Raw genomic sequence first — 26,323 nt, forward strand, 5'->3', positions numbered from 1 at the left:
CACAGAGAACCTCCAGAGACCTGTAGTGCAAAAACAATGAGCCCATGTTCTTGTGCCCTCCACCTCTGAAGGATGAACCTGGTTTGAGCTGGGAGGTATGAGTTCTCTTAGCAAAAAGTATTAATATTTACTTGTACGTTTTGCTGTCATTCAGTTTTGGAGCAGGTTAACCTGTTTGAAAATATTAATATTCCTGAAGAACAGAAAATCTGTGTTTTCACTGTGGTTCAAAGAATAAACTTGACTCCTATCAGAAGCATCATCTGCTAGTAAGTTCCTGTTTTTTTGGTTCCTACTATGTAAAGATATTTTTCTCAGGTAGAAGTTCTTTTCCAGGAACTGGCTTGTGATAGTTTTGCAACTCTGGTGAGTTTCTTACACTCTGTTCCTGTAAAAGCTGACTATGAAAGAGAAATATTCAGCCAAGCGCTCCTCTCCTCAAAATGTGGTGGCAGCATTCATGTGGAGTTTAAAAAAAAAAAAAAAAACAACTATCTGGCAACATTGACAGAGATTGTCTTAGAAGATTCTCCTTCTAAGACAGAAAACCCATTCATACCATTATGGATTTAGAAGACTTCAGCAGAGACCAGTTCACTGCAGTAGGACAATTTTGTATAAATAGATGTTAGTATTTAAAAATTCCTTGGAAAGCGAAACAGCTGAACTAGGCTGGGACTGCTGGCTGTTTACCTTCTCCACAGAAGGTACAACCAAGAAAGGAGCTTATTTATACGCTGAACTTAAACCCCAAAAAGGGAACTTCTGTTTGCAAATGTAACTACTCAGGATGTGGCTGTAGTTTCCCAATACAGTCACGTGACCTGCTTTAGCGCAGTTTTTTATTTTCCTAAAAAAAAAGACAACGCAGAAGATTCGAATTCAGAAAACTTGTGTGAAACCACTCTGTTGTTGAAAGTTCAAAATGACCTTACTGACAAGCTGGATATCAGTCCTAACGGCATTTCTCCTTCTCTTATGTAAGTGACGTAGTTTATTTCTTTTCCATCCTTTTTGAGAGCTTTCCTCCTCCCCCAGGCTTGCTGGGGTTATTTCCCAGTCTAATTGTATGCTGTTTAAAACTTTGTTTAGAACACTGTTCCTCAGAGAAAGAACATTCTTTGAGACAGTGGGGTATTTTGCTGAGTTTTCTAGATAACGTTTCCTAGACTGAGTGGTAAAGGGTCAGCTGTGCACAATCTAGAAGACATCATGAAGTTTAATACCTGCATCTTTGCAGAAGAGATGGCAGAGCTGCATCCTGTTTGGCACTGTATAGAAAGTATAAGGAAAAGGTGATCTATGTGTACGCTACCTGCAAGCCCCTTTTGGTCCTTGGGACTCTCATTTACAGGACCTCGATGCTCCTGACTTAGGTTGCATCTAATGCTTCCTGTCAGTCCAAAGCAGGGCTTTCTCAACCTCACAAATTGACTGTTACTTCACGGTTACTCACCTCCACTTTGTTCAAGGAAGAAGTGGGGCTCATAAATAGGAAGGCCAGCAGGGATCATATTAACACGGAGACTATTGTGGAGTAATGGGGAGGATGGAGCTGGCAGCAGCTACAAAGACATTTACATGGGTTATTAATAGTCTCAGAGACATTAGTTAAGGGGGCAGACACCCTCTGGTGGCAAAAGCCTCATCTTTACCTAATGGATACTTCCCACACTACCTTAATTCATGTAGAAATTCATGGAAAATCATCATAAGGGCAGTCTGCCCTACCAGAAGCATGCAGACCAACTGTTCCAGCTTGCATTTAGGCTAGATATTAGGAAGAATTTTTTTTACTGTGAGGGTGGTGAAGCACTGGAACAGGTTGTCCAGAGAAGCTATGGATGCCCTGTCCCAGACAGTGTCCAAGGCCAGGTTGGATGAGGCTTTGAGCAACCTGATCTAATGGAAGGTGTTCCTGTCCATGGCAGGGGGGCTGGAACTAGATGATCTTTAAAGTCCCTTCCAATCCAAGCCATTCTATGATTCTATGATATCCACTCCTGCTTCAGATTTCACAAGCAAAGCCATCCATATATGTGCAGCAGTGCTCTATCCTCCGGTAGTCTTTCTCAGAGTACACATAGGAATTTGTTGCTCTCACTATCCTTTCTGCTTGATGAGGCAGAAAGGGAAAAGAAAGTCACAGGGGAGCAGGAAGCAACAGAAGCAAAGGGACTAAGGCAAGTGCTGTGCACTGAGAAAGACAAGGAACATGTTGTTCATCATTGGAGGTTATGGCTTGAGTTTTTCCACAATACCTCAGGTGGTGGGGAAAGCGAGTTAATCCTGCTCCCTGATCTTATGCCCAAATTGTGTTCTGCACCACTTTCCTCATCTCCATGCATAGTAGGTCTGAGGAGGGCTAAACCTGCTTGGGGATTCACTAAAATAACAGATCAGAGGCTCCCAGCCTGCTGTAGTCATTTGTGGGTCTGTCATCTGCTCAGCAAATGTACTGTGAGGGAGGTAACTGCACTGGCAGAGGACTGCAGTGGGCAGCTTGAAGCAAGTTTCCTCAGCCGCACACCTGCTTACAGCATACCTGACACAGCCCAGTTCCTCAGGCAAGCAGCAAATTCACACTTACTTTTTCTCCATCCCCCACCTCTAACGAAAGGCCTGTCTAGTCTGCAGTCTGATTGTCAGACTTGCTGCCAGCAACAGATGCACAAAAGCTTTCCCCATTGCTGGAGACAGAGCCCGTGCCTGTCACCAGCCCCCGAGGGGCACATCTCTATCATAGCGCCAGTTGCACACTTTGCCTGAGCCAGGCATGCAGGAGAGGTGAGAAAGCACTATCAGTTGCTTTGAGACCCTTTGAAAAATGATCACCACATCACTGAAGTATAGCTATCAAATTCATCTGCAAGGTACCTTCATCTAGAAACAAATAATCTCCAAGTCTAGAGGGTTTCATCAAAGCATGGGAGTTAGCTTAAACCCAGTATACAGGGACAAGGGGTCAAAAAGCTAGCAATGGGACTGGGGTGCTGCAGAATCTGGGGCATCATTTCCAACCCCTCTGTACCAGGAGGTCTGTGTACAGCTCCAGATTGAAGATGGGATCTAGGTCAAACAGTAACAAGCGTGTATTTTAATTGGTCAATCCACATCTTCCCAGCTAAGAAGAAATTGAAACAAATAGAAGCTGGATAGCTCACACAGTCCTCAAAAGCAAACGTTATTTAAGCAGCATCCACTAAAAGATATTAAACCTTAATTAAAACCATATTGAAAGTATGAATTGAAAATGTTCTCTCTAGTCCTCTGGGTTTTCTAAAGATTTCCCTCCCTTTTTAAAAAGAAACTAATAATTTCATCTCAATATATTAAACTGACCTACATAACATATTCCATGTAAAATATTATTTCTGCCATAAAACACATAATCTGTCACTGGTTTAATTCCATTAGAAAGCATACATTAAGGTCTATGTATTATGATCATTAGGATAATAAAAGTAATACAATATTACTTTTATTACATTTGAATTTAAAACATTCTTCATATAAGCACAAAGAATAATTAAGGGGAAGGAAGGTTTTTTTTCTTTAAAATTTATAATGAAATAAATTCACAGGCTAGAGCAAAGATTCAGGAGCTATGTTTTTTACCCCTACTATGAAGTCTTAGGCTTTTTAAAAAAAAATTCCTTTTCTTTGTAACTTTGATTTTTGTCATTTAGTATAGCCAGCTTTTTGTAATCATATCTTATTCTCCCCCTCCCACAACACCCTTCTCTGAGTGTCATGGGTTTTTTTGAGAAAAAACTTCTCTGCCTGTACAAAACAAATTTCTAGACATTTTAATTATGAAGAAAAGTTTAGCAGAAAAAAAGACTTTCAGCACAGAATTATAGCTCTCAAAATAACTTTGCTTTAAAACGCAACATTTTTTTAAGACCACCTCTGGATTTTTTTTGTGAAAATTTGGGATTAGAAATGTGATTAAGACCAGAAAATAAACCAAATCTGTTGTGAGCCACCCAACGTATCAGATATATCTGACAAAACCACAGAAGCCCCAGAGCCCACACTCAGCTCAGTACAAAGTTTCAGCAGTCTGAAAAGCAGACACATGATGGATCTCTGTAAAGGTACCAGAATGGCTGGGTTTGGAGTGGGAGGACTATGCTTCAAGTTTAAAAGCAATGATATTTCTAGCATTCATTTTACTGGACAAGAAATGAAAGCACAGCCCCCAAAACCTGAAGCAGATGGAATTATTTCTTCACCAGAAGTGGAGGAGAGAGAGGAGAGGAGAGGTGAGCTAGGGCTTACAATGTTGGACACCTTAGCAGCAGGAAAATCGGATGCATTTAAGACTTTAAAATCCCACTTGTGTTTCAGTCAGATGATATTCTCTCACAATTTCCCACTACAGTGAGGAATGGCTATGACAAGTACTGTCCCATAAGTACTGTCACCCAGGCAGTGGATTGCTAAAGAGCAATAGCTGTAGGAGAGGGCTTTGTCTTCTGCCTGAAGCACGTACAGGAGGCAGAGATTTCATAGCGTGCTCTTTTAAAATGTAGGAGTCATATCTGCCTTTAGACCTTTCTCATGCTCCTGGGCACCTTATGCAACTACACATCAGTCATGTCATTTGGAGCTATTTTAAAAAACTTTGGTGAAAATATTCTTGCACGTTCATCACTGAAAAAATATCCAAGTGTACCCTTTAAGCAACTTCCTATAATAAGCAAGCAGTACTAAAATCAATCATGATATCTCTCCTTTTTCTTTTTCATTTGTTTGTATGGAAAATTTTGAATCTATTTCCTTAAAAAAGTACGTGGGAAATGTTTTCTTCAAAGCCACTCCATTCTGAGGGCTTGAGCACAGCTCAGAGGCCTTATGGAAATGGGAAGGGACAGGAGGGTGTCCTTTTGATGACCAAGAAACTTGTCATGGGAGTCTCTGAAAGGGCTGTTTCCAGCTCATAGTTTTCTTGCAAGAGGAAAAAATATTTTCTCTACCAGCAATAAATCACATTGTGAAGACTTGAACTATAGGCAGGATTTGGATTCATGCTTTCTGGAAGGGGGTGCTGAGGTGTGCCGTATCTTCTATTGTTAGCGTGTCTTACTAGTTTTACTGCATCCTTAATCTTTTTTTTTGATTTACAGCAACTTCTTGTGCCTACAGCTTTCAGGCTTGCAGTGAGGAAACTTGAATGGAAGTACCACTAAGGCAATATAAAATTTTAAAATTGTTTTTTTCTGTTCTGTCCAAAACATGGCATGTGGTGGCCACATTCCTTAGATGTCTTCATTAACTTGACTGATAACACTTCACTACTCCAGGAAGCCTCAGACACTTCCTTAAGCTTTACCAGGATTAACCATCCCCTTGGAAACAGCCAGATACTACATCCTCCTTGAATATGAAGCATTTTCTTTGATGTCCTAACAGGCTAAAATATTTCCATTTCAGATTTTTGGAGAGCAAAGGTCTACGCTTCTGGAAACTCGGAGGAGGAACTAGGTGAGTTCACAGTGAGATTTTTGCTTCCAGACAGTAAGGCAAAGCAAATATAACAGAAATCAATGTGCTTAAAAGTCTTTATGTACTTTTTATGTGTGGAAAATAATTATCTGATTGCAGGTTGGTACTTCACCTAGCACAGCAGAGTCCTGACATATAACTGGGGCTTTAAAATTACTTTTAGGCAAATATAATGAGTGTAAGGAGGGCAGAGCCTGGAACACAGATCCTAAACACAGGCACCCTCCTACCTGACATATGGAGGTGGACTCTTCTGCATACACAATGATGCAAAATTCCAATATGGTTCATAGGTTATATTTAAAAATTCTCCTGCTTCTTCCCAGTGAAGATTTATAGAGGCAGAATAGTTGAGCAGGCCAGGAGGCTGGGGACTGGGAGGTGGAGGTGAAGCTGCGCATATGCAACTATGGGAAGCAGGAATAATAGTTTAGGAGTATACACAGAGTGGCGAGGCAGTAGGGATGGGGAATTTCACTTTGCGTGGAAAGCAGAGCCCTAGCTCTAAAACTCAGCTGAAACTAGCATACACCAAAGGCTAAAGTTGTTCTTTGGCATTGAGCCCTTTCACCACAGCTTCACAGAGTTTCATGATGTGCAGGAAGCTGAAAGAGTAAACTCTTCTCTATTACCTAGTCTGGCTCAGCATCATCAGCCTTCCTGAAGGCTCAATATGATTTTTTTTCAGGGATGCATTTAAGTATTGGAAATATTTTTTTGCATCTGAAACACAAAGACTGTGTTTATTACTCTATAGTGTATACTCACTGACTTTTTTCAAATTTTGCAGATTTCACATATGTTATTCTAGGAGTTACTCTGGGAGCATTTCTAGCAATTGGTTTTGTAGCACTAATAATCTGCCTGATCAAAAAACAAATGATTGACAATGTCTTTGAAGGTAAGAAAAAATACTCTTGATTTCTTATCCAAAGATCTACATCTCCTTATATTCTAGTATAGCAGATTGGAGCTTCAGTGTTAGGAACTGTGTGTGTACTACAGCTCTGGTTTTCCTTTGAAGAACTATTTTTAAAGTGTCTGAAGTGCTAGAGTCCCCAGAACTGCAGATTCACACTCCAGTATCACCAGCTCTGCTCTTTACCCTTACAAGAGAAACAGAATTCACTCAGCATACTGCCTGGGTATCTCTTAGAAGAATGTTTTTTAAAACCAAAATTCTGTCTATTTAACGTTAAGTTAAAAAGCCTGTTGGTTTAGCATACTGGGCAAGGGCTTGCTCACACTTCCTAGGCAACATTACTATTTATTTCGCGGATTCTGTACTTTTCCTTGAAATGCGACTGTCTGACTCTAAGATACGAAGTTTCCATGAGAGTACATAGCAAAACTACCTATAACTTTTCCACTGTGACTTGTTTTTCATTTGAAACAGGAAAAGTTCTTTGACCTAACATTGCAACTGCTGGTAGCAACAGCTCCTTCTGACTTTGGACTGAAGTTAGTTACAGGCAGAATTTGTCCCATGGGCCTCCCCAGAGGCAGTGCTTGTCCATGGACCCCCATCCTCTGCACAGAGCCTCTCTTACTTGACAGGGCTCCTAAGTGCTTCGCAGAGCACTGTGGAGAAAATAGTGATCTCTTCCATTGCTGAAATACAACTGTTGTCTGTGGAATGAAGTAACAGCACACAGTAAAACTCAACTACAGCTAGAAATAAAAAAAGCACAGCAAATACAATAGCAACAGATGGTGGCAAATGAAGAAACACAAACTTCTAACAGGTTGACCAGAACAAGAGTACAAGTTATTCTTTTTTACAAAAAAAAGTCTGTGACTTTGCTAAGTCAAGTCTTTGCAGCCTATGTTTTGCTTGTCAAGAGAGGTCTGTACTCGCATAAAAATTTGTCTTCAAAGGAAACCATAGCAGAAACCAAAGCAGTGAGGCAATCTCATGAAATATTTGGGGAAATAATCCTTAATGAAAGAAGATACAGGTTTAAGAAAATCAGCATGGGATCTTTCAGCTGGAAGAGTGAAGAAGGGCTTTAGGAAGGTTGCATGACACTACTAATATCAAACTTTTACCTCATAAAGGGTGGCTGAGCCTTTACCAACTGTAACTATGTTCTCCTGGTTGCAGCCTCACAATTTCCGAGCAGGCCTATCACCACTCTTTTCCTGATTTCTTAACTAATCACATTTTCCTGTTCTCTCTTTAGAGTCAGATGGCAAAATGGATAGAAGGTAAGAGTCATTGCCCCATAAATTTTCTGAGGCAGTGTGATACACAAACTGTAATGTTTAACTCCTCTCTGTATTTATGCATGATGCTTCCCACAACTGTGTTTTGAATGACAACACATAACACGTGTGCAAGCCTCTAGAGGACCACGGTACATGGTGTATCTAGTGGATCTCTGTGGAAAAAGGAAATTCCTTTTAACGGGGTTTGATTATAATCAGAAACTAATTTTAAGAAAAAAACAAAGAACACCCATCTTAATTTTGAAAAAGTTGGGTGTTCTTTGACATTGATAAAACATTTCCACATATATTTCTGAAATAAGCTTTTTACTATATTGTCATATATTCACAAGGTCTTTAGATTTAAAAAAAAAAACAAATCCCAACAAAACAAAAAAAAAAAAGAAGACAGGAAAAAGAAAAATATGTAAACCAGGATAAATGTTTCCTAGATTCTGTGTCTGGATCTCAGTTCTGAGAACTCTCCTCACTCCAGGCTCTTACAGGTCAAGGTCATGCAGTGATGATTCCTGCTAGAAGGGAGGCATTTTTGCCCTTCACTTTCCTTCCTGTTATCGAGGAACAGTAAGACCATTTTAGGTTTTGAGTACATGAGAGGTTCACAGGCAGAAGAGACAGTGCTACACAGCTTACGCAATGGCCACTCCTCATCTCCTCCAAGGACAGGCCAGAGGGCAGAGATGTACAGAAGTAGGAACGTTGGACTGCAAGTTGCCTATTGTCTCATGGTAATCTACAGATGTGGACCCTTTTTTATATTTTATAAGAGGCTAAAAAACCCCAAACATTAATTAATCAGCATTCTCACTAATTGAAAGCAACAGCTGTACTCAATGACCTAAGAAATGGCTTTTGGCCTCTCTAAGAGCTGGATAGAAGGATGTCCCCACCACAGTCGTTCCTCATAAAGACAGCACAGCATATGTAAACACTCAGTTGAAGATCAAAGCAAGGTCATCCCTTGTAGCAAGTGCTTCAATGTTTTGCCTGTCCAACAGAGAAGGGACCCAGCCGTGAAGCATCTATTATTTTCCCAGGGAGATCCTTACCATAATACAGCTAACTGCCACAAAATGTTTCCTTTCTAATAACACACTATTCTCTTGCAAAACACTCACAATTTCTGTATATTAAAAATAGATTTGGATTATTATATGGCCAAGAGAACATAGACAATCCAGTAAACTTTCTGGGATATTAAGGTCAGTATAGACATTGTAACGAATGGGAAGGTCATGAGAAAGAGCTAAGTTGAAACAGAGAAGCCAGAGACCAGAGTCAAGAGAAAATGGAATAAAGAGAGGAGAAGAGGAAAGACAAGAAGAGACAGAGAAGGCAGCAGATTTACCGCTTGCATGAAATGCAGATGGTATGATCTATGAACTGCTCCACATTGGACTTCTCTACCTCCCTTTGTTGTTTATTATGTGTAATATTTTCCTTCAGAGACAGTCTGAACAGCTATGATACCAACCTCTGATCTTTCTAGGAGAAGTGATTGACTTTGTCATGGCAGCAAAATTTAACAACTTTAATGATGACCTTATACTGACTGCTTTGATGGTTCCTCATTCCGGTCTACAGGCGTTTGCTACAAGGTAGAGTGAAATTTCCAGTTTCATGCCAAAATTTTGGTCTTAAGGCTGGAAACCTGACACAAATACACAAACTCTGCCTGAGAGCCACCGACACTGACCAGTGAGAAAAGCTGCAAATCTACAATGTTTGAGGGCAAAATTATTTATGTTAAAGATGATACTTTTTGATTAAGTACAAAACAACTAGAAATCCATCATTACTTAATCAGTTGTATTTTTCATTTCTACTGTGTCAATGAGTAAGTTACTAACAAATCTTTGTTCTCATTTGCTTCAGGGCATTTATGTGCTACTCCTTGATGGCTCACTATAGGATTCTATAACACAGGTGTTAATTTGAGGAAACCTCTGACAGTAAAAATACTACCAGATCCATAGCAAGCATTTAAAAATGCCACTATAAACTAATCCTTAGTACTTGCACTGTTAAGTGCTACAGTATTATAAATACTGAGGAGATTCCTCAAGAAATTCCAAGCTTTGTGATCGTCTTTATCTGATTTATTTTTCCCCATATTTCATATGGATAGTCTTTCATTTATTCAGGTCACTATACACTTGTGATAATTAGGTCTAAACTGATTTTAGCTACTTGCTTCAGTTCCCTGGGGATTCTAACTCATGGCATTTTTATGCCAATGGCTAATCCTAATAAACCTTTTGATAAAGCAAAGTCCATTATCTGACATCATCCAGTTCTAGATGTAGTCCAACCGATCATACAGGCATCCTGAATCCCTCAGGGATACAGGCAACATGAAACTCTCAGTGATAATCAAGACACTACCCTTTTAGGATCAGAGAGGAGAATCAGCATATCTTCTGCAGACAACTTCATTTTTTCTTGACCAATGATGATGGTTAGTGTTTGTGCAGGAAAAAAAAAAAACTTTAATCAACTGATAGAGCACTCAAACAAATTCACTTTCAGCCAAACCTTGTTTTAAATTTCACATCATTACTTCCACAAGTGCCTCAAGCCACTCAATTTCTCTCCCTAGCTGGCACATACTCTCAACGGGTGCCAACCAACACCACACCATCACAGTAGATGTTGTTGCTCAGCCTTGTACCAGTTGAAGGCCTTGATGCAGATAAACAGTAATTTAGTTGCCAACTGATGATATTTAATGTCCTCTTTTTTAATTAATAGCTCATGTCAGTTTCAAATGCCATCTTGGTGTGAGCTTGGTAAATTATAATGCCTAAAAATTTCATTCAAGTTTAATGTATTAATAAAAATGTCTGGGCACATTTAATGCTAGCAATATTTTGAGTTAACTACAGTGCATGGCAGCCAGATTTATTTTGACAGAAGGAGACAAAGAAAGAGATATACAGAGACAAGGACAAGGACAGAGAGACAGAAAATGCTTACTAAAAAGGAAAAGGTACATATTTTAAACCTGCTGCAATAGCAAAAAGGAATCTGTTGTCTCAACACATCCTGGGCAACAGCACACACCAAAACTCTCCATTCTACTCAGTGGGTTCTACAGGACCCCATGTAAATCACTCATCAGAAGATCAAGTTTTAAATACAATATACAAATCATTCTGATGTTTGATGGAGGAGAGGAGGAGCTTGGGAGCTGCATCAGCCAAGTGCTAAGTGTATTAGTGATTTTCTTTTGGTACTCAAAGCAGCATCTAGCTGTTCTCATATATCTTCCCACTTGAATTCTTCAAAGCAATCCACTTCTTTTTCCCTAGTTGGACTGTGCCTGGGAAACACAAGGTACTCTTGGGAATCAGAGTGTTTCCTAGGCAATTGGAGGAGGGCTTGGAATGTTATCACACCTTGAAAGCCTCCCCTCTCCACATTGGCTAACTCCAAAACCAGTGCTATTAATTACATATGAGATGAAATCCACTTGGAAAATACAAACATCAGAGATGGATGGCATGGCAAAGACTAGATTTGGGCAATCATATGCAGGCTTGAATGTTGAGCTGCAGTTTCTTTCAACTAGCAGAACTGTCTCGGCCTAAACATTTGAGACAAGAACATTTTTCCTAGTGTTTTGTCATGTTCAGCTGTGCACTGACAGGCAGAAATACTGAACAGGACCTAATCTAACAATCTCATGGCCCTCAAAAAGTCAGATGGAAAGAAAAATCTCTTATTTCAGAGAGCAGAGAAGTTTGTTAATACCGTGAATTACAAAATGCATCATTTATCAAATAGGAAGCTAATTGAGCAGGCACGAGTCAGTCATATCACTGATACTATCAGTTGCAAATGAGAGAGACAATCCGTCCCTCTCATTGATGACAATCCATCATCAATCCGACGGACACGTCATTTTGATGCTAGGGTGCTTGAGAAAGCCACAAGTGGGAATCCTTTGGAAAACGGGCCCAAAATTTACAAATAAAAATCCTCAAGTAAACATACATCGAAAGAAAAGAGACTCAGGCCTTGTCTGAGCATGTCACCAGAAAAGTGATGCACAAGATCTAGAACACACCTTGTGCAGAACACTGTGCATTGAAATGCATTGCAGTGATTCAGATACTGCATCAGCTATTCACACATAACAGTATATAAACAGCTTGCATACCATCTTAGCCATTCTACTATCCATTGAAATCATATCTGCTTAAGGTGCAAGCACATGCTGTTGCTCTACTATAGACACGTTCAATCACAAATTACCCAAAGTACTTAAAATAACATGACGCCAAAAATAAATCTGTGAAGGAATTGTCTTTATCCAGTTCCTAATCAGAGTAACTAAAGTGTCTGCTTCACAGAAGATTTTTATACAAAGAGAGCAGGAAACGGGGGCTGGTGGTGTTTTAAGCCATGCTACAGCAACTGTTGAGAATTTTACTTTTCAATGAAGTAATTCCCTCCTGTGGAAATAGGTCAGACTTTGAGACAGATGTTTTCCTGACTTTAAGAGGACATTTTTCCCAGCAGTAAGGGACCTCACTTTTCAGCCTGAAGATACCTGGAAGGAGGCTAGTTCATTCTCCACCTTTCCTTCAAGCTGTGGCCTTCCTACTACGATCCCCATTAAAACATTAACATAGGATTTGTTTGGACACTTTTGCAGATGAAGATTAAATCAATGACTCATTACACAAAAAAATGACCACTGAATTGGCAATCACTACAAAGCACTAACAAACATTGTCAACTGCACATAGATATGAAAGACACATTTTCCTAGGCATAAATCTATGTCTGTCATATTTTCCCAGGTAATGGGCGCTACAGCATCCCATCTTTATCTGCAAGATTACAGAGTCCACCTTCCAAATTTCCTACTGCTTAAACATACTCCCTTAGTTCCTTCCAGCTGTCTCTTATCGTTCTGATTCTCCTCCAACACATGGCATGCAAGTAAGAAATACAGGCATAGGAAAGGAATTTGTTAATGGGTATTATTGGTAATGGGCACAGCCATGGGTACTCTGAGAAAAGCGTTGCAGTGTTACTACTCTTACCAAAAGAGAAGAATGGTTTGAAAAGGTGACCTGGCTTAGCCCTTCATGCAGAGTCCCAGCTGCTCTATCTGTTCCCAACCTGACCTTCATACACATAACAATGAAGAATCCTAATTCTCAGATAGTACTTTCTTATTTAAATGGAATGTATGACTCTGCCTACCATTCACTCAACCTGCAACTGGCTGAAATTGCAAATTCAACTCACTAGGCTTGCCCAAATATCAAAACAGCAATAATAATGCATGCTATTGCAAATAAACATAAGTGTGAACAGAGATGGCCTAAACAACGCCATGTGTGTTTGTGTAAATGTTAAAAAGGATTTCAGCAGAAGTGACTGTCTTAACTCCTTCCATGTACACATTTGCAGAAAGGAACTGTAAATACCAGTAAATACCCATTCTGTGTTGAGGCAATGGTCACCAGTAAGTAGAGAAATAATCTGGCTTTGCTGCCTGGTTCTGTCACTGTCCTGTCTAGCTGAACTTGTTGCCATCTGAAAAACCTTGGGCAAGTTACATTAGCTCTTATTACCCTTTCCATAAAACAAAATTAATCTTTGTATCACACACTTCAAAACCAAGGACACTAAGCTTTGACTGTGCTTGCTTTAAAAAGCACCACTAGACACTCTGTAGGCACTTTCAGGCTCTCAGTTTCTCTTACTTCCATTCCTGAAAGGAGGGAATACTTCATATATAGACACATATGGACACAGAAACAGTTTTTAGATATGCGCATACATACAGTTCAGGCTGTTAGGGTGAGATTAATTCATTAAACCCCTTTCCAGGATACAGCAAACTTCACTGATGCCAGTTACCAGAATGATGGGCAGAGTCACCCTTCCGGCTATTTTTTGCTCCTCCCTGGCCACTCTCCACATTCCCTGGGAGAGCATCTGGCCCTGGATGCCTGTGTTCCCTTCAGATCTGGGGGCTGCATTTGTGAGTGACATTTTCACAGCTGACAAACACAGAGGAATCCTTACTTCTTCCTACCCCTCTGCACAACTGTTTGAGGCCAGTCTTGAATAGCTCTAAATCATTTGTAAGAGTTGGTCTCAAACCTGCTGAGTCAGGAGAATGCTTTCCTGACATTCAGACACCTGTTGGAGGCAATTCCTTCCACAGCCGTTGTGGCCTCTGCTGGCAAACCTGCTGGTGCCACTGATTCCAGCAGTAAATGATTAACTCTACCTTTTCCTGGAGCTGCTGCGATTCTGGATAAAAAAAAATTAGAAATGTTTCTGGAAGATCACCCTCTTCACTCCTGTCAACAGACATCCAGGGTAACTCAAGTATTAGATGCCACCAAGCAGAGAGCCTCCTGCTCCCAAGCAGTAACTGTCTGCCATTCAGACTGAGTAGGTTATGTTGATGAGGGCTTGTCAGAGAGGTGACAACATGGGATTAACTAGGAATGAAAGCTGCTATCATAGCTAAAGGACAGCTTAAAAACAAAAGAAACCAAGCCCTACTGATGCAAGAGACTGAGTGCCACAGGTCTCAGCCAGAAAAGAACAGTATCAAGTTAGAGATCCTGCATGTTCCAACTCACAGAATTCCCTGTATCCCATTGAATTTCCGAACAAGTCCATGCTAAATATTTGAAAAAGAGACTCACTAATTTCAGATGGACTCTTAGGAGCCATTTTTCCAGTGACTTCTGATAAAATAAGATTATTTATAGATTTTTTAAAAAATCATATCTATAGTCTGTCAGATAATCTTATTTCAGTTCCCTGATCTCTTACTCTCCAAGAGTTCTGCCTTAAAAGACCTATACTAGGTATCACCAAAGCTATGTTTGTTTATCTGCTGGCTGTTACTTATAACCACTTCCCTCCATGTGCAATTTACAGCCTGCTGTCAGAGAGCAGGTAGAAAGCTGCAAGAAATGAGCTAGTATCAGACAAAGCGATGCTGACTTCTGCCTTGTAGGCTGCAAATGCTTGGGGATCTATGGAGTATTTCTCATACATTCACAGACGTTTATAGGCTTAAAGGCTTCTTATATGCGTTTAAAATTGGGCTTAAACACACTTCACAGCGGCCCATAGCTTCAATGGGAAATTTGTATGGACTTGTAAATGGAAAAAGACAGAAAACCACTGCCTGAAAAGTAACTAGGTTATTTTTTGTGCATTAAAACAACACCTGGCCCACTCCCAAATCCAATTTACTACATAGATATTGAACTGCTAGTGCTGAAGAATAACTACCACATTAGGTAGCAATCCTGTTTTTAAAGTGTTTGTGAACTGGTTCTTTTGAGTGAGCTTCTATGACTGCCTGGAGGAGAGGAAAATGAGGAACAGTTCAGTGTCCCATCTCCAGACACAGTCCTGCTCCACTTCCCTCTCCCTACCAGCACAGCTGCACATTCTGGTCAGGCAGTCACACATCTCCACCGCCTCAGGGAACCAGCCCTGCCAAAAATCTATGCAGCATAATGTAAAAATAATTTTCAGAGAGATCAGGTTGTTCAAGGACACCTATCAGAAGTAAAATAGTGAAATATTACAGCCAAGGTACTGGGGAAAGCTGGATCATCCTTGCCTGCAGCAACTGGCATTGTCAACAGTGAGAAGACAGCCTGAGAGCATCATCAAGAAAGCCACCCTTCTGGTGACTTAACAACTACATCGGGTTACACAGAGAAGAGCACTGGCCTCCCCACCTCCCTGTCCTCTCCTGACACAGGCAGGAGGAGGGATCGAGTGAGCCTCCCTGAACCTAATCCATTGCTGATTCACCCCAGTTAGCTTAAATCACTTGTTCTGCGTTAATCTGTTTTCATAATCAGAAGAAGAGGGAAGAATTGTTTTTTTAATGGCTAAAGTTCAAGACGGGCAGAACTCTGTGTAATTTAGTTCACATGCTTAAATCTGTGTTATTCTGGGTGAAGAAATTTTGACAAGTTCATAAGTGAAGGCCATATCAGGTCCCTGATTACGTTTTGAAATGTCTCTCCTTTCTGGGAAAAGGGTGCCACAAACTGTTTGGAACAAGCTGAAAACATTGCTGCATAACCATGAGATCATGGGTAATAACAGAGCTATGTCACTAAAAGAAACTCCTTTGGTCTGCAAAGTGCCAGACTGGTGCAGGCAAAGGAAGGCTGAGACAGCCCCCAAGTACCTCCAGCATGGTCACCAGGCTGAGGGGGAGTAGGCTGGCTCACAAACACCGGTCAGCTTCCCTCTTTGCACTTCAGAAGACACCTTCCCTGGATACCCTGGAAGCTCCCCAAGGGCTGGTCAAAGCAAGCAGTATAGGAATTTAGCTACGGAAGTGCTGCAGGACAGTGTAGGGCTATGCTAACACATCCTAGGCCCAAGCTAGAGGAAGAAATAAGGGATGAAACAGCAAGAAAAAAACCCAGAGACTTGCCTGTGATTGCAGCCTATGTATGCCTCACCATATGGTCTCCCATGGACTGTATGCCCAGTTCAAAATAGAAAGATGAGAATTGGGTCTTAACACTTTATTATACACACTAATGGTTAGTGCATTGAATTTCACATGAACAGAGAATTTCAGCACAGCTTTCCAAAAGACACGTGACAAAGCTCTCAGAGAAAGTAAAAAATCTGAGGCAAATGACCAGAAGCACATCTGTCCCTGCCAAATTTCCTCTGAGTTTGTTCTTTAGCAAAGTCACCAGAAAATGCTTAAGTAGTGTTGAAGGAAAGGAACTACGATAGATACCATTTTCCAATGGAGCCATGAGATCTAATAATATAAACAAGTTGAGGGCTGCAACACAAGAAAACACCTTATTTCCAAGCACTGACGCTAGATGGAGTAAAACTGAATAAAAGATTTAAGAACAGTGAAGAAAAGAGAGAGGATTAAAAGTTATTGCATTTCCCCAGCTGCTAATATGTAACTTCTTTGAATGCTCATTTTTATTACTGCTCCGAAAGTCACAATTAATATCTCACTTTCTATACTTTGCAGGTCAAACATGGGATCAAGCCAAAACAGGTATGTTCCAGAGGAATGGGGAGTCTAGTGGAACAGGGAGATACAGCGACTGTACTAAGCAGACACATAGAGGTTGTAAACGCACACCCACCTAGATGAACAGAAAGGTCATGCAGCAGTAAGGGCTGTGGGGCTATCCTGAGTTCCTTTTGACAGCCCAGACCTGCCCACAGGTCAGCAAACACTGTGCACAGCTTAAGACAAGTCATTTAACTGCCTTGTCCTCCAGCTTCCCAGTTGTATACCTGGAACACCCTAGCATAAGGCCCAGGCATACTGCAAGGTTGTCTGTGTTACAGCATGACTATGCTGCAATGCAGCTACCCCTTCATCAGTAGGTAATCCAAGTAGTAAGCTAATGGAAAGATGCAGCCACAATACGTACCCAGGGGCTGCTCAGCTGCTCCCCACTCACATGACAAAACAACACTGGGAAACAACCCAAATAGTGATAATCCAGAATCTATAACACTGTAAGCAGTTCTCATAGCAGGACGCTGCCCTAAAATGCATTGCTTGCTGCTAGTGAATTCCTACTAGCAGGGAAGACAGCCTCTGGAAGTCACCACAACAGCCAGAATCATACACTTGCTCTGTTAATTCACTTGGGACAAACAGGTACCTGCACAGATACAAAGAAATATCTAGGAAAGGGAGGAATATCACGAACCTAACGCCAGTAGCTCCATTAACAATTTTCAGGAATTCCCACATTTTTTAGTCTGAGTATCTCCAAGCTCAGCTTTTACAATGATGCTATGGATCATTTCAGGTGAAACCAAAGCCAGATAGTTGTTAACCTATGATGTTTCTTTCTTTTCAGAGATGTCAATGTACCAGGAAAACAAAGTACAGATGATCAATAATACTTTTGCAATCAACAGTTACCTACTTTGAGGATCAATAGAAGTCTCTTGTGCACAGTCAGGAATCTCACCAATACCAACTCCTTTCTTTGTTCTTTAATTGAAAGACTGATTGATTGATTACAGGAAGAGCTTATAGTGGATGCTAACTTCAATCACCTGCTCACAAAAAGCCTGCAGTCCCCAACAGCATGTATATGAAGGAAATGTATAAGGAGAGGAAAATAGATGAGCTCTTCTCATTAATAGATCCCATTTAGTCTGCAATAACTAGAAGATCAATTTCTAAAATCAATTAAATACAGAGTAATCAAAAAGGTAGCAAAACATTTCAGCAGCAGACTTTGTGGTCACGCCCGTATTTCAAGACGGGTAAATAGTGACTGAAGTAACTTTAAAAATCATTCATTTGAGGTTGAAGCAAAACAAGGCTTCTCAAATGTTTCAGGAAATACATGTTTTACGTTAATAGGAAAGCAATTAATTATAAAGTTATACCTTTTTTAGCTTTAGGATAGACATATTTTGTGGTAGTGCTAATTCAGCCATTTTAAATGAACTGTGGCCATTTAAAATGAAAAATTCCTTTTTGAAATAATGTTTTTCATGTTTTGTTTTTAGAACACTGAAGTGAAAATAGTTTTTTATACTAAACCAAAAGTTTATAGATATCTGAAACAAAACATTTCATGTCAACATTCTAATGTTGACAAACATTAGCTAATCTAAACAAACAAGCTAATCTGACATTTGCAAAATTCAACCAACCCTGGTTTTCAGTATAAAACAATACACTAAGTTCAATCAGAATCTGTGAACAATTTCAGTTTCCCAGCTCCTTCATTATTCTTCTAGCCTTATATATTCTGTTGAATTTGATTTCATCAAAATTGTTTTGCCTGGCTCCAATAACACGCTTCTGACAGTGGGAGTGACAATAAGAAAAATTACATTTTTTTTTCTCAGAATATTTATAATAGTTTAAGTAATTTCGAATGCTTGAAACCAAGTTCCTTTTTAAACTCATTCCAACTTTCATCAAAGCTGTGAGCTTGTGGCTCTGGTCGCAGTTCAGAAAATAATACTAAAGATTCTATTCTGTTTAATCTACTTCTTTCAAGAATGCTGTATTATAACAGATATTGTCATCACAAGGTGCAAGAAAAGCAAGAAGATTTTTGTATTTCAAGCCAGGTGTTCCTTTCAGCTTGTGAGGATAGGAGAGCAAATGTCAGCTGTGGGTGCTCTGGGAGCATTTGGCTAGCAGCAATGCCATGCTGGGTGTCCTCTGCTATTCCTACAGCTCCTTCCAGGAAAACCAGCAGGACTCAAGAGACTTGACAGCCTCAGGTAGACAGCATGCAGAGCATTAAGCAATGTCACAGTATTTCACAGGCATAGCTATTATGTTGTAGCATTACAGAACTACCCCAAAAAGGATGTTATTTTATTGCAACTTATAAATAACTACTATCCAGATCCAAAGATCACAAACTATAAATAGATGGATCTTCCTAAACTTTTAGCTCAGGTCAATGTCCATAGACATATTGATTTTTTAAATCTCTCATCTAACATACAATCCTAAAATTAACTTTTAAACTAGTGTCTGCTCTCAGTTATGCTGTGTGGCAGATCATAATAAATAAAGTTCTTAATGGTTCTTCACTACTGTAGTGTAACAGAACTTATCCAACTTAAAATAAAGAAAAAGGCAAATGTTAGACTGAAGCCCAGCCCATCCAATAATCAACTTTCAGATAGTGAAGAGCTGCAATTAACCCCACACATTAAAGGCAGGGCTGAAGTGCAGATTTACCAGAATTTTGTTTCTATGAAGAACAAGCTACTGTACTCCACGTAACTGTAAATGAAAGGACTTGAATATGTTTTTATTCTGACCTTAGCAAAGCAGGTAATTTTTGAAATGCCTAAAGGAAACCGGGTGGTAATGTTTCCACACATTTTGAACAACAAAATGTAAGGTTTATTTTCAGAAAAAAAATGATGTATTGGAATAATTTCCCTGGATTCCTAGATATCTTTTACCGAGTTCAGTAACACTGCAGTTCATTAGTAGCATTTGCTAAGAGATAAACTGAAACAGTAATGTGATACTTGTAAGTAATTGCGTGTGTGTACATGTGTAAGTGAATAAACCATCTTGTAAGTTATCTGTTAATTGATTTGCTTCCTTTAGTACTATTTTAATTAAGACTTGGAACAGAAGAGAGCACGTGGTCAGAGACAGAAGCTATTACCTTCCTTTATTTGTGTGAACAAATGTTTCTTTCGCATCATTTCAGTACTCTATGGGAAATAGAAAGGAAAAAAAAAAAAGGCAAGTTATAAGCAGTAGAGGAGAAAGGCCTGGAGAATTAAGGTTAGTAATCTAGGTTAGGCAAATGTGCTGGGATGGTGAGTAGATTACAAGTTCCCAAAAACTTTTGGTGTGTTCCTTGGCTCCCTGGGTATGGGAAAAGGATGGGCGGTGCTACGACAGACAGCTGGGACAGGGGCCCCAGGAGCTGCTGCTTCTGCTGCCACTGAGAGGTTTGAGCACACTTAGTAACTGCCTCTGCTGCACAGGGCTGCTGTGTGGGAGCAGCAGTCAGGACCCAATAAAGCCTAACTCTCCCACCCCACAACTGTAGCAGACAGCCGACTCTGTATAGACAAATGAAGCTGCTGCAACCATTTTGCCACCCCAAGAAATTGCTAGTTTTGCCCATTCGTACAACCAGCTTTACCAGCACCTTTTGTCGCATCAGCACAAGCCACACAGCATTGCTTGGAAATAATCGGTGAAGGAAAACTAGATGAAAAGGAAGCATTTTGGAAGCATTCAGTCAACAGATAAAAGCCACTGTTAGCTCCACTAATTCTTGATCAAGGATGCAGCCCAGGCAGTCCACAACCAGCACAACGGGCATCTGCACTCGCCTATTTGCCTGTCCATCACAGGTTACGCTTGCCCATGCTGAGCTGTGCCTGAGGTCACAGGCATTCCCCTGAATGGATGACAGGGGGAAGAATTTTGAAGTTGGGGTTTGGACGCATGCCCCAGTTATGTCATGCTGGACCTGCAGCCTCCTCAAGCAGTCGCACAGCGACATAATGATGTCTGTGAATAGAGTTATTCAGACGAGAAGACAGTTGTAGTCACAAGAAGTGAGCTAAGAGGTACATACACAGCATGCATTTCTAAAGAGATAATGATACAGCATTGGCTTTAATTACAATGAATGTACCACAGCAACAGTGGGATCATTCAGGTCAAATCCTGCTATCAGTTGCATCAATGCAAATGGAGACTAACCGCAGGAGTGACACAGCTTGGTGCAGCACTTGCTCACATAGTAATAAATCAGGCAAAAATACACTGGACTTAGTACTACTGCATGGTTAGAAAAGAAGTGCCTGTGGGAGGAGTCAGTAAATCAGACCTCACTGATATAAATCTGCTCTGAATGGTGTGAGGAAGAAAAAAGTCTGATTCAGCTCCCCCCAAACTGAAGGGATGGCAAATGTCATAATAGTCAAAACAGTTGCCACCTGAATCTTTCTTAGCCTCTCTTATGCCTGCAAGTGAAAAATCAGATCATCTTAGTTAAGAGTGTTTTTTCAGTTTCTTACAACTACACTTAATAAAATGCAAAAGACTAAGACTATTGTCTTAGGTATCGATTCTCATATTTCAGGCTTTAAGCTGTAGAAGAATTCAGTGCTTTCACTCACAACTGCATCAAAGAGGAACCTCAGCAAAGTCAGTGATATTACACAGGTTGAACACTGTGTGGACTAATAACAAGCCCATATGTTTCATGGTCAAACTGGGACAGGGCATACATTAAAACCTGTAGGTTTTAATCTGCTTGATATTTAAACTCATTAGAGTGATACTAGGGAAGCAATGGAAACCCTGCAGTGAGTGCACAACAGCTCACAACAGTGCTATTCCAACCCCAGTCCCTCTTTGGGAGTCCATTGGCATCTTTTTGTCCTGAGGGAGGGTCGCTGACCTCAGGTTTCAAAGGCAACAGGTACCTGGATGTTTCCTTTGGGACTGCCCCACTGCAGGCTTCTGCTCCTTCCTGCCAAAGGCATGCAGTGCCCAAAGTAGGGCTGGAGAGGCTCTGAGGTACCTCAGCGGGTCCTGGTGTGAGGAATTGACTGGATGAGCTTGGTGCGGGGCTAGGGATAGTGGCAGGTTCACAGGGACTTGTTTGGGAATGGATGGGAAATAGCTTTTTCAGACAAACAAACTGATGATAAAATAGGATAAATAAATCTAAGACAAAACTAAACAATGTTGGGAAGGGGGCAAAAATGATTGCACAGGAAAAGGCAGGATTTAAGAACTTAACAATCACCTCAAATCACTGCTATAGCAGTCAGTAACAACAGAAAAAGCAGAGTGCTGCCAACAGTCATTATTTATCATGAAGTTTTGCACTATCTGATACTCTATTTGAGCCACCAGGTCTTCAAATCATGTGCCTACGACAGCCCTCGCTTTAAAATACACCTTGCTTTTGAGGCTGTAGAGAACAGTTAGAAGCACTGATCTCCACTATATCATAACGGCTCAGAGACCAGGAGATCAATAGTATTAATTGAAAACCCCACACCCTCTAAACTGTCAGGATTATTTTGAGTGTGCTTACAGATTTTTGAATTCTTAGGGTTACAATCACAAGCTCAGTAAACAGGTCCATACCTGCTTGCTACCAGAGTTCCTTCCCTGTGACATGCACCAAGTGAAGGAAGTTCCTGTCTTACGAAGGGCAAAAGCCTAGCCCTGCATCTCCTCTCAAAATTAATCCAAGATGTGCAGGAAAAGCCCACTGCATATTGCTGGGAACTCCTATGCAAATGATTTGTACTAGAGACGGGCAGAGGCGAGTTAGAGGTGTACAGTAAAAGAAAAGTACCCCTGGTATTTAAAGATAAATGTCATGTATATTCAAGTACTAGGAAGCACCAATAGTGCCAAATGGTCAATTTCCATGAGTACTATCATCCAGATACCAATACAGCACATTAATAAATAATTTCAATCTAATTGAAAACATAGTCCAAATAATGTTAGTGAGACAACAACTCAAATCTAGTTCCTGTTAAGTAGCATAATCTACACATACAAGAGGGTGCAAATTGAAAATTATTCTGAGGCCCACAGGATATAACATCGACAAAACCAACAGACCTTTCATTCTGTTCTACGATCTGCCAGGCTTTTCCAACGAGATTATGAAAAGAAGCAACTTTGTACACAAAATTTAAAGATGAAGCTCAAATTTTGACAACCTCATCCTGTGCTTTTCATGAATTAGACTGAAAGATATTCAGGTCAGATACTCATAAGAGGAAAACCAAAACACCTTATCTGGCACCTCAGTACCAGCCTCATCTGCGTCTGTGCCCAGATGGAGCAGCCTGCAGCCTGATGCACTAGCACACATCCCACCCCCGGCTCTTTGCTCGCTGCTGGAGTTTGAAGCTTGAACCACACCACCACTTGGCCCAGAAAAATTCATCAGTCTCAGTGCATATGTTGAAGTCTTCTCCTAAAGGAGTGTATACTTGTGCAGTGCAGTCCCTTATGTACACCACATTGAAGGGCTTGGACACATTTTTGCTTTCAGGGAGAAGCACAGCTAAAACCAATTATAATTTCTCCATTGAGTTTAATGGGAACAAGAAGAAGCTGTGACTGGACCTTCTGTACGAGCCATAAATGCTTTCCCACCACAATTAAGGAAAAATAAAAAAGAACAATCTCATTCCCTTGATTATTTATTAAGTAGAAACCAGTCACTGGCCTAGAAACCTGTGGTTTTTCAGGTACCCTTCCTGGGGAGGTGATGCTATTGACCTGAAAGGGGCTTAGAGGATGCAGGGAAAGGAGCGAATGGTGGCTGTGGCTGCTGCATGGCTTGGGGGCAGCAGGAGCAAGGAAACCACACAAGGGTCAGGGTGAATCCAGAAGCGGTACCAAGCCTCAAACCAAATACCAGCTGCTAGTTCTCTGCTTTCAGGCCTTCCTACTGACTTATTTATTATCTCCTCCTGCATAATTTGTCATAATCTCTGACTCGTCAGGCCAATTAATCATGCTTCAGAAAAAATGAGATTTCTCACAAGGAGATTATCTGTCTCTGACAAACAAGGGATAATTCAATTAGCTTCTTTTTCTAAACATTTATTAATGGGTTTTGGTAAATTAGTCCTTTTTGTAATTTAGCTATAATTTAGGAAGATTTAATATGTCATTAGGCACACTGAATTCTGTGTTAATATAACATTATAGCTGAGATTTTAATTGCCCCAGAGTCAGGAACTGTATACATAAATGACTTGATTCCCACATGGAAGTGGCTGTTAGGAAGCAGATACGGCTCCACAGAAATTCTCCTTAAAATCCCTTCTGCCACAACTTCAGCACATTCTTAAGGACTCTGGAGAATAAAAGACCTTCTCTGACTTGAATAAGAATGCTAAGAATTTAGTGAGAAAGATAAATACTTTTTTTTTTTTTTTTCAGAATATCTACATACTGCAGAAATGTATGGTATAGATTTAATTCTTCTCATAGTTCTCAGAGTTCCAATTTTCTATGCTGCGATTTCCTGGGAAAATCCTAGAATCTCACAGTAGTACCTGACAGTGGCCTGTCAGATGAGAATTTTGTCTCTGCTGCCTTCTAGATTATGCCTTTTAGTCCTTTTAGACACTGCCAATTGATACTAATGTAATGGCATTAAAGAAGTCGATGCAACTTCATACTGAGAATAAAAATCAGCCTCTTTCTTGCTGGGGGGAAATCAAGAGAAAAATCGAAACAATTGAGTTGTGTGGATGTTAAAAGGCACAAGAGGAGAAGCAGTTGCAGTTTTAAAGCAATATTAATTACTTTACCATAGTAAGGTCAAATAGACTTTACCTAAAATGAAAGTGAAGAGTCAGCTTAAGGAGACCAGTCCCTACACACTGCTGGATGCAGTCCAACTGTAGCGTGGATTTCAGAGCATCATAACTAGTCACAGGAACAGCTGAATGCTAGGTATTTCCTGGAACACCCAATAGTAACCTGTCCATGGCAGATCCTTTCAGACCTCATGTTTGACAGCATGGAACCCCATAAAGTTCTGAGATTTGGGGAATATTTTCTTTCAGAGAATTTTGGAGCTTAAGTGAAGTCAGCCTTCTCCCACCAAGGTCTGAACAGACTGGCTGGTTTCCATCAGAACTTGACAGAAGAGAAGCCTCCAAGGCAGTTACATAACAGTATGCTTCATGAAGACCTTATTAGTCTTCTCTACAGTGTGGATACTGGTGTCTAAGAAGACACAAAACCCCATTTCAAGCTCTTCCCAAGGCTGGGACATTCTCTAGATCTCTCTTTACAGTTTACCTGACATCTAATAATAGCCACAGCCCCATTTGGCTAATAAGTCAATGAAGCAATTAACACAGATCTGTTGGGAAGCAAACATTAGTTCTGCCGCTCACTAGACTTATTAACTTATATTTGAAATACACATCTACTGGCAGAAGCAGTAGGAAAATGACCACGATTCAAGAGAAGCTAGTTGAGCCCATCAGACTGGCACAGCCAATCCATGCTAACTGTGATAAACCATATTTAAGAAAACAGACAGATTTTTATCACAGGCAGCTGCCTTTCTGACTCTCAGCTGGAATGAGTGGTACTTCTTCACAGCTGAATTGATGAAGAAAATCTTCAAAGCAGCAGGATCTGATTCTATACCTGTCTTGAAAACACTCATCACTAGCATGACAAGGGAGCTTATATCTCTGGCGAAAAAACAGATGTTGTAACCACTCTGCCATCACACCATCATTTAGGGAACGTAATCACTTTCTTTCTGTAATTTTATTTCATGGTTAAGATACTCCAGGACTCATTAGATGTCGTGCTGTTCACTAGTTCAAAGCTATAAATTCATATTTGAAAAAATTGTAAAAACCAGGCTTTTTCCTGAGTTATTTCAAATGGCGATAGGAGGCACGATTCTGCACACAGCTATGCACAAACAAAAACTCAGAGTCACTTGTTGGAATTACTGCAGGAGAAAGCAGTGCAGACAGATGGAGAGCACAACCCATATATTTTTTTTTCATTTAAAATATTCTTCTGTTTAACTACAACCCCAAACTCAATATTATTACCGTTTAGGGATTTATTAGGCAAAGATTGCTCTGGAGAAAGCCCAGCTGACCTCAGTGGGAATTCTGCCCAAGTAAACTTCCCGCTGGAGTATGCAATACTACTCTTACGCTTGTACTCATTAGCGACTGCAGAGCCCAGAACCATATCTGAAAGATATTTCATTAGCTCTCAAAGGTGTCATTAACAACAGAGGTGAGGCTTTAAAAAGTGTTGGTCAGATTCCCTCTGTCCTTTTTTTTTGGTCTGTACAGTGTCCATTAACACTCTTCAAGCAGTTGGGAGGAATTCATAGCCCTGGGCTCCAGGATGCATTAAGCTCTCTTAATTTTCCTCCTCCTTAATGCCATTGCAGGGCATAGAAAAGAGGGGTGGAAAAGTAAATGTCCTGGAGAACATGGAGTGTCCACAACATGTGTGGAGCTGTGCCTTTAAAAAGTGCTGGTATGAGATGTGTAGAAGGAAGTGTTCTGT

At 40.4% G+C, this 26,323-nt stretch overlaps 2 protein-coding genes across 6 annotated transcripts in view; one reads left to right on the plus strand and one right to left on the minus strand.

The window, feature by feature from the left end:
- C7H10orf71 (chromosome 7 C10orf71 homolog) overlaps nt 1-26,323 on the minus strand; it is a 97,531-nt gene that overhangs the window by 60,504 nt on the left and 10,704 nt on the right. The window lies entirely within an intron of this gene.
- Nucleotides 779-19,841, plus strand: TMEM273 (transmembrane protein 273). Of its 4 annotated transcripts, none has more exons than XM_054071393.1 (6): nt 779-980; nt 5,440-5,490; nt 6,302-6,412; nt 9,230-9,338; nt 16,763-16,789; nt 17,613-19,841. In XM_054071393.1, the coding sequence occupies exons 1-6, from the start codon at nt 926-928 to the stop codon at nt 17,653-17,655; spliced, it is 396 nt and encodes a 131-aa protein (XP_053927368.1). In that variant the 5' UTR covers nt 779-925; the 3' UTR covers nt 17,656-19,841. The 4 variants fall into 4 exon arrangements, 3 of the variants coding, with proteins under 3 accessions (XP_053927368.1, XP_053927369.1, XP_009569070.2); XR_008450656.1 differs by lacking the exon at nt 17,613-19,841 and adding an exon at nt 7,695-7,719 and having other exon boundaries at nt 794-980; nt 16,763-16,781; XM_009570775.2 differs by lacking the exon at nt 9,230-9,338 and adding an exon at nt 7,695-7,719 and having other exon boundaries at nt 811-980.

Source organism: Cuculus canorus, chromosome 7 (genome assembly GCF_017976375.1).
Source record: "Cuculus canorus isolate bCucCan1 chromosome 7, bCucCan1.pri, whole genome shotgun sequence".
Classification (NCBI taxonomy): domain Eukaryota; kingdom Metazoa; phylum Chordata; class Aves; order Cuculiformes; family Cuculidae; genus Cuculus; species Cuculus canorus.

Coding starts and splice junctions, on each gene's coding strand:
- TMEM273 (XM_054071393.1), top strand. CDS start 926: ATGACCTTACTGACAAGCTGGATATCAGTCCTAACGGCATTTCTCCTT. Junction 981..5,439: donor GGCATTTCTCCTTCTCTTAT/GTAAGTGACGTA, acceptor TTTCCATTTCAG/ATTTTTGGAGAGCAAAGGTC. Junction 5,491..6,301: donor AAACTCGGAGGAGGAACTAG/GTGAGTTCACAG, acceptor CAAATTTTGCAG/ATTTCACATATGTTATTCTA.